The sequence below is a fragment of the Botryllus schlosseri genome, chromosome 12 (assembly GCF_051294905.1).
Source record: "Botryllus schlosseri isolate E-star chromosome 12, Bs_hap1, whole genome shotgun sequence".
Taxonomy (NCBI): Eukaryota; Metazoa; Chordata; class Ascidiacea; order Stolidobranchia; family Styelidae; genus Botryllus; species Botryllus schlosseri.
In genome coordinates this window covers 19,789,585-19,801,430 of record NC_137247.1, presented here as the reverse complement: position 1 = coordinate 19,801,430, position 11,846 = coordinate 19,789,585, and the positions used below count along the sequence as shown (strand labels likewise).

Below are 11,846 nucleotides of genomic sequence, written 5' to 3'. Positions count from 1 at the left end.
GACGGTTATTTTGTGGCCCGCGACGTCTTTCATTATGAACGCAATTACTACTGCCACTGTAATTTTTACATATCATCAGTATTTGTAATTGTAATTGCCAACTCATTCTTTGTTGTGTTCTAATTTCTTGATATATGCCCGAGTTGTTATTGTCTTAAATCGGTATTCGGCTGGAGTCTTGTTCCAAGAGAATCCCGCTGTAGAGTAGTATACTTAACAGTGATTCACTCACCGCTAATGGTTTGAAAAGAAACAAGAACAAGGAACGGGAAATTAAACAGCGAAAACTGGGTTTGTGATGTAACTCTGCGTGGAAAAATGAATTTGCTTTCTCAGATTTAAGTGGAAAACCGATGTGTCATATTTGTCGAAGAACAGTTGTCGTAACGAAGCGTGGAAGCCTAAAATGATACCTCGGCGGTTTCTCCTGTATAGTTATAAATATACATATCGCCTGATCTTAGCAAAAGTTACCAACTAGGTGTGAAGCCTGAAATCCATATCTAGAGGCGTTGTTAAAATTGTGGACGATGTTACAGACACATCGTTCAAAATTGCTTGATATATCGCGAAACCCAGGAAATATGCTAGATAAAGTGTTATTTCAATGAAACTTTAACATACCGTGCGAATATTCGCGGTTTCCGAATCTTAGCAGCAAGGAGAACATCACCTGGAAAATTTCAAAGCTACAGTGATCAGATTCAACCGCGACCAGAAGAGTAACAGCAGTATCAGACGATCCTTTATCGCATGTTCTGAAACACGTTGCCGCGTATAGACTCACACTTTAGCCACCCAGCAGCCACCCGACAGTCGTCGAGCATGTGCAAACAATTTCTTCTAAATGAATACTAGCCAGCCTTCAGGATTACCGGGCCGCGATCTAACATCGACCTCGCCCTCCATCACATGGCACCTCATTTTGTCGCTTGTGTCTTATATTCTCTGCATTACTTTTCATTCGGTGTGTATGCCTCTTCTTGTCTTCGCCTATAGGCTGGGTGGGTGTCTGATCTTGAATGCTACTCCAAGTTGTTTCGACACCTTCCTATATTTTATTTGTTTCGCACTCTTGTGATGTTTTGAAACGATGGAAATATTATTAAACCTGATTGATTGACAGCATTGGACAAATCCACCGACTCCCTGACATTGCATACCTAATTGTATGGGTGCATTTTATCAGAGTGATCATATTTGCAGAGGAATTGCTGGTAGGGCAAACATGGGGATGGGACCAGCGTAAATCATCAACTTGACCAAGCTGACTTCTGTAACTATTGGTGCAGGGATACAGCAATGGAAGGAAAATGTGAAGGTTGATTGGTTTGCTCAGAAATGACCCCGAGCGCCTGACTTCTTCTCATACCACTGAGAGCTCGCAAAGTGATGATAATGGCCTCTGTCACGAAAAAGTTACCGTAATTTTAAACTTTCTCGCTCACGCATTGAAACATACAGCTCGGGTGTATGGTGGAAGGGCTAGTTTAAAAGTGCATATACCGAAATGGCAACGAATGCATTGCACGCCCCATTACTTGCGCCGCTCACTAAAAAACAGTAACCGCAAATTTACGAGCGCTGTCCATACCTTAGAATGCATAAAAGATGTACCAAATGCCTGTACACGACTCGCAAATAGGCTACAGTAGCCTACATTTATTAGTAGCCCATAAATACATGGTAACAATGTTCTACGGCCCGCATCGTTTTTTTTTGCTGTTAAAATGCGGCCCGTTATACAAGGAAGTTAAGAACCCCTGCAGTAGGCTATTGGAAATTGGGCGACTAGAATCAGTTTGCACAGTAGGATATTTCATCTAAGACAGCGGTTCTCAACCGGGGGTCCGCGGACCCCTAGGGGTCCGCGAAGCAATTTCAGGGGGTCCGCGAGACCTCTAAATTTTTAGTATGGTTAATAGTCTAATTTTTTTATTTTTTTTATTTGGGAAAGCATGAGGCAGTTTTGCACAACAACTGCTAAAACCTCATGACTCATATCATTGTAATAATCGTCCGAAATGAACTATCGTAGTGTGGAAATTCATTTCCATTGCCAATTTTCCATTAACCTGTTGATATACAAACATATTGCTGTTTAGAGACGTTTTGTTGGGGTTTGTGGAAAAAATAAAAATATGGAGATAGTAACGTCAATCAGGGTGACTTCGTAATGTCTGCGAAAACTTCTCGATTTGAAGTTGTCAGTCTCATCAAATTAGTGAACAGTCGTTTGAAATGAAAATTTCCGGATTATTTCCCTAATTTGTCCTAATGCAGGGATTGAAACCTCGCCACGAAATCCATTTTATCCTGTGATATACATAACCACTATTTGAACATCTTCTTGGAGGTACAGAACTTCAATATACAATTGAATAGTATATTCACATTAAAATGAACCCGAATATTTTTGGCTCACACCCGTCATAAATAGGACAATGATATACCTGCTCCTAAAGCTCGGCTATCAGATTTGGCGCATTCTTATTGCGGATGCCCTATCGACAAGGCTGTTTTTTGATGAACAAGGAGTGTTTCGTTGCTATCAAAGTATTACGCTCCAACCCTGAAATTCATATCACCAGTTTTATTGGTATGCAGCTTTGTCTTGTTAATGTTCAATTGTCCATGGTCGAAAATGTTTGCTCGTAAATATATATGTAAACCCGAACAGAACAAGTAGTTTCATGACAGTCTTTCTCAGGTTGGCAAACTTGGATACATTCTTTGGCGCATAACATTTGTCTATATACTTTTAGATTAGGATTTTACCTTGACGGCAGAAACTCTCTGCGGGCCGGTCAAAATCCCGTCGCGGTCCGAATCCGGCCCGCGGCCTGTTGCCCGTCCCTGCGATAGATGCTGGAGTGATATGTTCACAAAATATATGTTTCTTCATTTTGGTGCCATAAATGTTGCGATCACACCAAAAGTATCGTTGGAAGCGTTATGCGTTAATATTGCAGTAGCCCCCATCTATTTTTGCGGAAATGGTTTTCGGCACTTCTCGTTCATATCAAAACGAAGACCCGGAGTTTCAAGACCCGGCCACGTACTTCAAGAAATACAGCAGCAAAATTAGCTTTGAAATAATAAAAGTCTACCAATTTATACATAAATAGTATGATGTTATTTGCATGGAAAATCAGTATTTTGCTATTTATCACAAGCCTACAGTTCATATTTGCACAAGACAGATATAAAGGTTGCACCATAATAGAGATAAATTTGAACTAAAACTTAAGGGGGTCCGCGAGAGTCCTTGACGGCCAAAAGGGGTCTGCGAAGCCAAAAAGGTTGAGAACCACTGATCTAAGACGTCCATTCTGTTGATGTGATTTCTGAAGTTTTGACAGTTATGAAGCGAAACTGTCTCGTGATTTCCCTAATTAAGTAAAAAATACAAATTAGATTATCAGTCCTTTTGAAAATTTAGAGGTTCGCCTGAAAATGCTTCACAGACCCCCGGTTGGGAGCCACTGTTTGTAAACGATACAGAGTGTGCGGAATTGTCGATGAAATCCGGGCGTGTTTGCCCACAATGCAAGTTCGTTTTAGCCGTATGTATTCCCAGGAACAAGCACGTAACAATGGTATTAAATACCTGTGACAAACCCTATATGTTTCTAATGTAGTATTATTACTATTCTATATATTTTATTATATGTATGAACAGGACGGGATATCCTTTACCTGCCAAACTGACATTACGGTCTTTTGCCAACCGAGTTTCAGATCCAATCAGGTTTACGTATACCGTATATTTCGAACTGCGATTACATGTATCGGCTACTTATTGCAGACTAGATTATACTGAGGGAAGTCGGGTGGCGGTAGCGGTAACGATATAAATTCCGCGATGAGACTATTTTTAAGACAGGCGTAGACGGATCCGGCGATATTAGCTTTTATTCCGAGAAGAGTCCAAAACATAATTATTGCTATATATTCAATTCAAGTTATAATTTGGCGCTATTTCATGCCGTTCGGAGACAATTCGGTATTACTTCCAGAGTTTGATTAATTGCATTAATCTAGTTCAAATATAATCACAAATACTCACACGCATGTTTCCATTACATTACAATTACAATTACTCCAAGTTAAAAATATCAAATTACAATAACTGTTAAACATGATATTGATTAACCATATATATTCAACTTGAGGAAAGGAGCTTCTGATATCTATAAGTTAAAAAGTTTTGGTTCGGATTTACATTTGAGCACATTAGCGTGCAAAAAGTTTCTGGACCCAGTAAATTTAGCTAAGATTGGGCGTAAGATTGGAGAACATCTCTTCAAATGTGTGATCCATTTTGATGAAGCCTTTGTTGAAAACTTGAATTTCTTTTTGCAATTGTTGCAGCAAGCCTCAGTGCTATGGTCAAAGATTTAAAAAAAACAGACAGTGGTGTAGGAAATGGTTCAACATAGGCTTCGGAAAAGTTTATTTGATGTTCTTCCGTAGACTACATTGTAATTTCTCAAGTTTTCTGTTGCTACCGAAGTATGGGAAATAGTGTAGCATTGCTGAATTATCCAATTAACGAGGCACGCACAGCACACCTATGTAAATAGGCCTAATTATTTTATGTTGTACTTGTCAGGTTTTGATAACAATGTACTGTAATTGAAATTGTAATTCGGCAAATATTTTATCAAATTACAGTTTTGTTTGTTTGTTTGTTTTGGGGTATTCATGGTGTTTGTCGACTACTATGGTCATTTACACCAAGCCGATATTCTTCTTATTTTCCGTAACTGCCGACTTATAGCACGGCCCACCTCTAGGCTTTTGTAAGACACCGCAGACGCGGATGAGGTGGCGAGGAGGAGCCTAGGTAAACCTCCAACACTTAGGTATCGGAATTCGGAAGTCGACCTCGGTCGGACTCGAACCCGCACCCATTGGTGTTGCAGCCGCGGATTATACCACTGCGCTATCTCGCCACTCAAATTACAGTTACAATTACACAAATTAAAAATTCTTCAATTACAATTATAATCACATGAAAAATGTTAATTATTATATGCAACCCAATTACAAATTACAATTGATCCAACTCAGATTCCGTCCGTACCATCGAAGCTACACTATAGGTGGGGGTAAAGATTTACTCAGTGCGTTCAATTCTCGTTCCAGTATGGCGATACGGCGCGTGACGATGCCGCCGATGTCGCAACTTACATGACCCATTCGATCGGGCGTAGCAAGGGTTTTTATTTGTTATGAAAACATAGGATAATAAATTGTAACAAATGGGAATAAATTGGTGGGATAATGTAATTGGAGATATCCAGTTGGATGACTGTCAATGTACGATACGACCTCTCATGGAATGTCTCTGTGTCATCTAACTAAACAATGTCGGTTCAATTGTTTATCAATATATTAAGTCGCTCTTTTGTAACCGATTCAATGAACAGGGACCACGAATCGGTATATACCAGGGGTTCCCAACAGGTGTTTACGTCAAACGTTTCGGCTGACTCATTACTGAGCGCACGCTGGTACATGCGGCGACCAGAATTTGAAAAAAAAGTATGAAAGAATGTAACTTGAGTTATGCCGACGGCATTACACTTCATGAGGTATTGCTCGCCACTTCCGTCTCAATTACTTAAAACTACGTGTTTTGTCATTCTATGAAACAGATAATGGAGAGAAAATAGATCAGGGTTCACAATATGTCAATATAGGCATGTTTTCCCAATGACTAAAATCGAATCATCATATTTGGTTTCGATAACTTCTAGTTAAATGGATATGTTTGGCATATTTTTCAGCGACCAGGCAGAAGTTCACTTGAAAAGAAAGAAAGAGTTTCACAAGCGGCCTTGTTGTGATTGTGAACGATTCCCGATGGCTTCTTCCCGGTTAGGTCTTCAGTCCCATTGTCATGGTCAGCTGTTCATTTTTACCGTAAGTCTCGAGTGGTATACAAAATCACGCACGGAGTGACGGAGCCCTACACGTGTCACGGTGAACGAGGTATTCCTTCGTCATGAGGTAGCTCTAATGCAGAGGTCTCAAACTCAAATGTGCTCGAGGGCCAATTTCCTATTTTTGATGGCGTCGCGGGCCGCACCACCAATAATAGGGGAATTTAATGTATTTCAAAGTAGGCCTTATTTCCGGGTTTCGAGCCTAGGTCTACTCCTCATAACTAGGCTATATTGACATGTCATTACGGAAGTCAAATAGAATCAGCGTTTGATTTTACCTTCGAATTTTGGAACAGATCAATAACAACTTGAGCATAATAGATCTGTGCAACAATAATAGAAATGTGCAATAGCCGAAGAATCCGTTGGTGTTACAGCTGTGAAGCGTAGGCTACGACTAGTTAATACTAGCCACATTAATTTGGCGACAATAACATAGGCTTACCATATTTTGAAAATGTAAAAAGAGGAAAATTTTTCAGAAATTTGCAAGATGCAAAACCGGAGTAGAATTCTCCAAAACCGGTGAATTTTTCCCACTTTGTGATCGATTGACTAAAAAAAAAAAAAGGTCATCACTCCCGCTCAGAGCTCAAAATACCGTTTTTTGCTCCACATTGCCAGGTGAATGACTAAATAAAAAAAAAGGTCATCTTTTCGCTCAGAGCTAAATTCACCGTTTTTCACTCCGAAATATCCGCCGGAGCGGCACTTCTGTGCTAATTTGCGGCATAACACTCGCAATTTGCTCTAGATCTGACCTAAATTTTCAAAACAGAGGACAAAATCTCAAAAAAGAGGACAAAAGGGCGTCCTCCGAATACACTTTCAAAAAAGTCAGAAAAGAGGACAATAAATCCTCTTAAATCCTCTTAGAGGATGTATGGTAAGCCTACAATAACATATATAAAGATACCCAAGATGACACGGGATGTAACCAACTATATCCAAGGGGCAACATAATGCCAATGTTGGTTGCCATACCTACATGCTTAGATATCTAAATAAGCTACGCAACGCAAGATACGGCCTTTTGATATTTTACTATTTCTCCTACCAGTTTGATAGTTTGTTCATAGTGTCCTATATGGTGTGGACACAAGCAAATCTCACGGCTCAGTGAAATTGGTCTTTGTCACACTTTCCATTTGGTCAAAGGCAATTAGGCGGTAATTTTTGACCGACTTGTCCTGCATTAGCCTAAATTTGGTAAAACGGGCATCAATGGAAAGCTACCACTGAACTGATTGCGAAAATATAAATTTTATTCTGTTCTTGGGCCTGGAACTCGCCAAAATAAGCCTCAAATGTTGCATTGTAAGTGAGTTTGGTATTGTGACGCAGCCATGCCGTCTGAGCAGCTCAGGAGCAAATGCGCACGAGAGTGAGAGTGCTCAATCGCTTGCGTAACAATGGCCAATACGCTTGCATCTTGCGGTGTTCCTCGCCTGCTCCCAGACGTCATTGCTGCATCACAATACCAAACTTATATGCAATGCAGCATTCGAGGCTTATTTTGGGGAGTTCCAGGACCACGAACAGAATAAATTTAAATTTTCGCAATCAGTACCGCTGTAGCTTTCGATTGATACCTGTTTTATAAAATTCAGGCTAATGCAGGACAAGCCGGTCAAACATTACCGTCAAATTGCCTTCAACCAAATGGAAAGTGTGACGTACACCAATTTCACTGAGCTGTGAGATTTGCTTGTGTCCACACCATATAGGACACCATGGTTTGTAGCGTGCCTGGTTGTACCAAGTCACGGCATTCCGAGTCACAAAAGTCCTTCTGTCGCGTAGGATCAGTTCTCGATAGAACTGGACTGGAATATTTGTTGCAAGTAACGACCGATATCTAACTGACCGTTAAAGTCCAGACACAGTGGGTTTCCGTAGCTTGTATTGCGAGTAGGATTAACTAACTGGTCTATAACGTATCGTTAAAATATACGCTGGCAATTACTCTAAATGGAAGATATTACGTTAATGCAATGCTACACGAAATGCGACACAAATTCCCTGTTTACTGTACGACGTCTGTCTCTAAAAAGGGCGAAAACGTGGTCGTCGCTTCTCTCGAGTTAAGAATTAAGTAGAGCATGACAGAGCCACTCATGCTGAGAGAATCCACCGTGACATAGCCGGCCCTGTGGCGAATGGTGAATGCCAAATAAATGCAGTTATCCATGAGCCACGAATTGAAGGAATGGTGGTGATGAGCGTATGAAAGACTAATAATAGGCAAATTATGTTAGCACGAAAGGAAATAAAGAAAAACGTGTAATACGATTCGCGCGGTGCTAGCACAGATTAAGGCGGACGTTCGATGCGGACATTGCGGAGTTGCAGATCGGACGAAGCGAATCGAGCGTATTTCCGAAGCAGGTATTTCTTGATCTCGTCTCGGTGTCCACGGAATAGTTCAGGATCTTGCGAGGACTTCAAACGGTGAATATAGAATGGCTTAGCGGCTGCCACTCTGTTGCGGGGCAGTTTCACGGTCTTCGTCTCCCAGGGCAGAAGCGGTTGGAAACGTCCAGACACGATATGCGGCGGTGCAGTGTCTAGTACATTCGTGTGAGCTTGACTTTCGGCATCATAGTCTTCAAAATACCCCGGTCTGTCATAACCAGGGGTGCGGATAGTATGACTGTTGCTTGCAGTAGCATAAGAAAAGACTCTCTGTAGTTGCACAAGGACTTCAGTATTGCCAGGCATGGCCGGCCCAGTGGAGACATTCACACTGTGCGGAGTGGCCATTTGGTCGGTGCCATTAGGATTAGCTTTCGTCGGGAAGTTGACGGTTATATCGTCGGTATGATTGGGGGAATGGACTGGACTAGGTTGGACATGGGCATTTCCAGGAATTGTCGGTATGGTCAAGTGGGAAGTAAGTAACGCAGTGACCGCCGGCCCATTAACGGGTCTCTGGCTAACAACCACAGATGTATCAGATGCATGCGTGCGAGTTGTGTCAGAGGTAGTAGGTAAAGGTGAATGTTCGGTACGCACGACAACGTTTTCTGGGACAGGTTTGTCTAGTTTTCGTGGGGATAAGTGGGACAATTTGATACTGGCGATTTTCAGCTTGGTGAGAGCGTCGACGAGTTCTTTCTTTGCTTTGATAAATTTCATCTTTGCTTCAAATTCGACTTCGAGTCCTTTCATCTCTATTTCAAGTTCGGCCTTGATTTGTTCTCTTGCGGCTTCCTTGGAAATGGTGGCACTTATGCGAAATGGACGATTCGATTTAGTTCTTCTTCGTAGTTGATTGGAATTATAGAAGGTACGCTGGTATGCTATGAATAAGGCGCTGTTGGCATTACTTCGACAGCGGGTGATATCTGCGTTCAGCTTGTAAATTCGTGGTAGGATGGAACCAGTGGACTCGTAGGCTTGTGTTATCTGTATCAGTTTGTGTAATGTATCCTTGAGCTTAAGGATTAGTTCGTCTAGTTCGCATTTACACTCGGCGACGTACGTGTGTGATGATGCGTTCTTGGCGGTGTGGAAGAAAGCGCGCTTAGCTGTCTTGTAAGCGGCGGTGGATTCTTTTATAACTTTGTGAACGTGCTGCTGGCTGAGCACCTCCGCTTCGGCTGCTGGCAGTAATGTATTGGAATGCTGCTGGCTGAGCACCTTTGCTTCGGCTGCTGGCAGTAATGTATTGGAATGCTGCTGGCTGAGCACCGCCGCTTTGGCTGCTGGCAGTGATGTATTGAAATGCTGCTGGCTGAGCACCTCTGCTTCGGCTGCTGGCAGTAATGTATTGGAATGCTGCTGGCTGAGCACCGCCGCTTCGGCTGCTGGCAGTAATGTATTGGAATGCTGCTGGCTGAGCACCTCTGCTTCGGCTGCTGGCAGTAATGTATTGGAATGCTGCTGGCTGAGCACCTCTGCTTTGGCTGCTGGCAGTGATGTATTGAAATGCTGCTGGCTGAGCACCTCTGCTTCGGCTGCTGGCATCGTCGGCTGCGTATCGACGGGCTGCTGGCTGAGCACCTCTGCTTCGGCTGCTGGCAGTGATGTATTGAAATGCTGCTGGCTGAGCACCTCTGCTCCGGCTGCTGGCAGTGTCGAATCCGTGTTGACTTGCTGCTGGCTGAGCACCTTTGCTTCGGCTGCTGGCAGTGATGTATCCATATCGACGTCAGTCGGCACTCGTATATTTTAACTCTTCTGTCGCGTAGGATCAGTTCTCGATAGAACTGGACTGGAATATTTGTTGCAAGTAACGACCGATATCTAACTGACCGTTAAAGTCCAGACACAGTGGGTTTCCGTAGCTTGTATTGCGAGTAGGATTAACTAACTGGTCTATAACGTATCGTTAAAATATACGCTGGCAATTACTCTAAATGGAAGATATTACGTTAATGCAATGCTACACGAAATGCGACACAAATTCCCTGTTTACTGTACGACGCCTGTCTCTAAAAAGGGCGAAAACGTGGTCGTCGCTTCTCTCGAGTTAAGAATTAAGTAGAGCATGACAGAGCCACTCATGCTGAGAGAATCCACCGTGACACCTTCTCTGATTGTAACGTTTGACGTGACGAGTACGAGTAATTCTACAGAGGGTCGCGCCCAAGTCCAAATCACAATTTTCAGTCACGAATCATCAACGGGTTATGTTTTATCATATTAAACAAGTAATGTCACGTAATAGTTGATCTTCTACTGAGTGGTAACTTTTGAAAGTGATGTATTAGTGAAGTTTGATGAGAAGTTTCAGGCTTCTGGAGTAGTTTTAGAGCGGATTTTAAGTTCTCAAAAATTGGAAGTAAAATCTTGTCGAATACTTCGAAATCCAAAATGCCGTCGCGGGCCGCACAAAATGATCTCGCGGGCCGCGTGTTTCAGACCTCTGCTCTAATGTATGCTATTTGTATATTGTTCTTCAAGCGAAGTGATTACGGACCAACTCTAAATAACATGACTTTATTTCTATGAACTAGATATAGGGGCGAATGGGTAAAAGGGGGATTCCGTGTGAATGGCCTTTCGTGTGCTCTGGACTTGGAAACGCAGTAACGTTCAAGCATGTGTTATAATCAATTCAGGCGACTCTTATATTATATTCATGTATATTATAGACTTATTCATTTGAATGCTGAATATTCTAATACCTATTTCCCGTTGATTGATGCTTTGGGATGTGTGAATCGAATCCACAAATATATGTATGAAGTAAAGCGATTTTACTCGATATCTCCCTGACAATGTAAACAGTTTCGTGACTTCTATGAGGCGATCTTATCGCCCTCAGAGATCACATTCAACTTCGAGGGTTAGCAACGGTAAGTGCTACGATTGCGCAGGAACTATCGGCGCTAGGGTTGCATTTGAAACAGAAATCAATTTGAAACAAACATGTTTAAAACAAGGCCCTTGTCTAAAACATGTTTTATTGTATTTTTGTTTGTTTGTTTTTAAGTCATGACGTCATAAAGATTCAATTGTGACGTCATAGTGGATTGATATCGACAATTGAAAATATAGGGGAAACTTAACTCCTTTGTCGAAATATCTACGTACTATAGACGTTGAACTGACTATTTTGAGGGTTCCAGCCATCCCATATGACGTGGGTGGGCAATTATTTTTCCCCACGGGCCAAATGTAGAGTAGAAAATACGTTGGCGGGCCGAGTGCAAATTTTTAGCTATATTCTACAACGCATTTTAATTTTATTTCTATGCATTACACTGATAAACTCATACTTTGCCACATTGCCTCTATTTTGAATCTGGATTGCGCATGAGAGGTACGTAAGCAGCGTAATCGTGACATTATAATGAACAGGCTTCAAAGAAAATGAATTTCCGGCTCAATTGATACAGCCTGTGGTTGAATTTATTCAAAGAGCAAGTTTTTTGTTTTGAGTTC

The 11,846-nt window shown here is 41.9% G+C and overlaps 1 protein-coding gene across 1 annotated transcript; it reads right to left on the bottom strand.

Moving 5' to 3' along the window:
• Window positions 1-7,840: 7,840 nt before the first annotated feature.
• On the bottom strand, window positions 7,841-10,473 carry LOC145452262 (uncharacterized). The gene is made up of 2 exons (XM_080330470.1): window positions 10,068-10,473; window positions 7,841-9,851 (listed from the first exon to the last, which is right to left on the bottom strand). The coding sequence occupies exons 1-2, from the start codon at window positions 10,098-10,100 to the stop codon at window positions 8,268-8,270; spliced, it is 1,617 nt and encodes a 538-aa protein (XP_080186596.1). The 5' UTR covers window positions 10,101-10,473; the 3' UTR covers window positions 7,841-8,267.
• Between the last annotated feature and the right edge of the window lie 1,373 nt (window positions 10,474-11,846).

Bases quoted from the DNA above. Each gene is read 5' to 3' on its own strand.
- LOC145452262 (XM_080330470.1), bottom strand. From the start codon at position 10,100: ATGGATACATCACTGCCAGCAGCCGAAGCAAAG. The intron at 9,852-10,067 runs GTGCTCAGCCAG...GCCAAAGCAGAG, and splicing joins TGCCAGCAGCCGAAGCAAAG to GTGCTCAGCCAGCAGCATTC.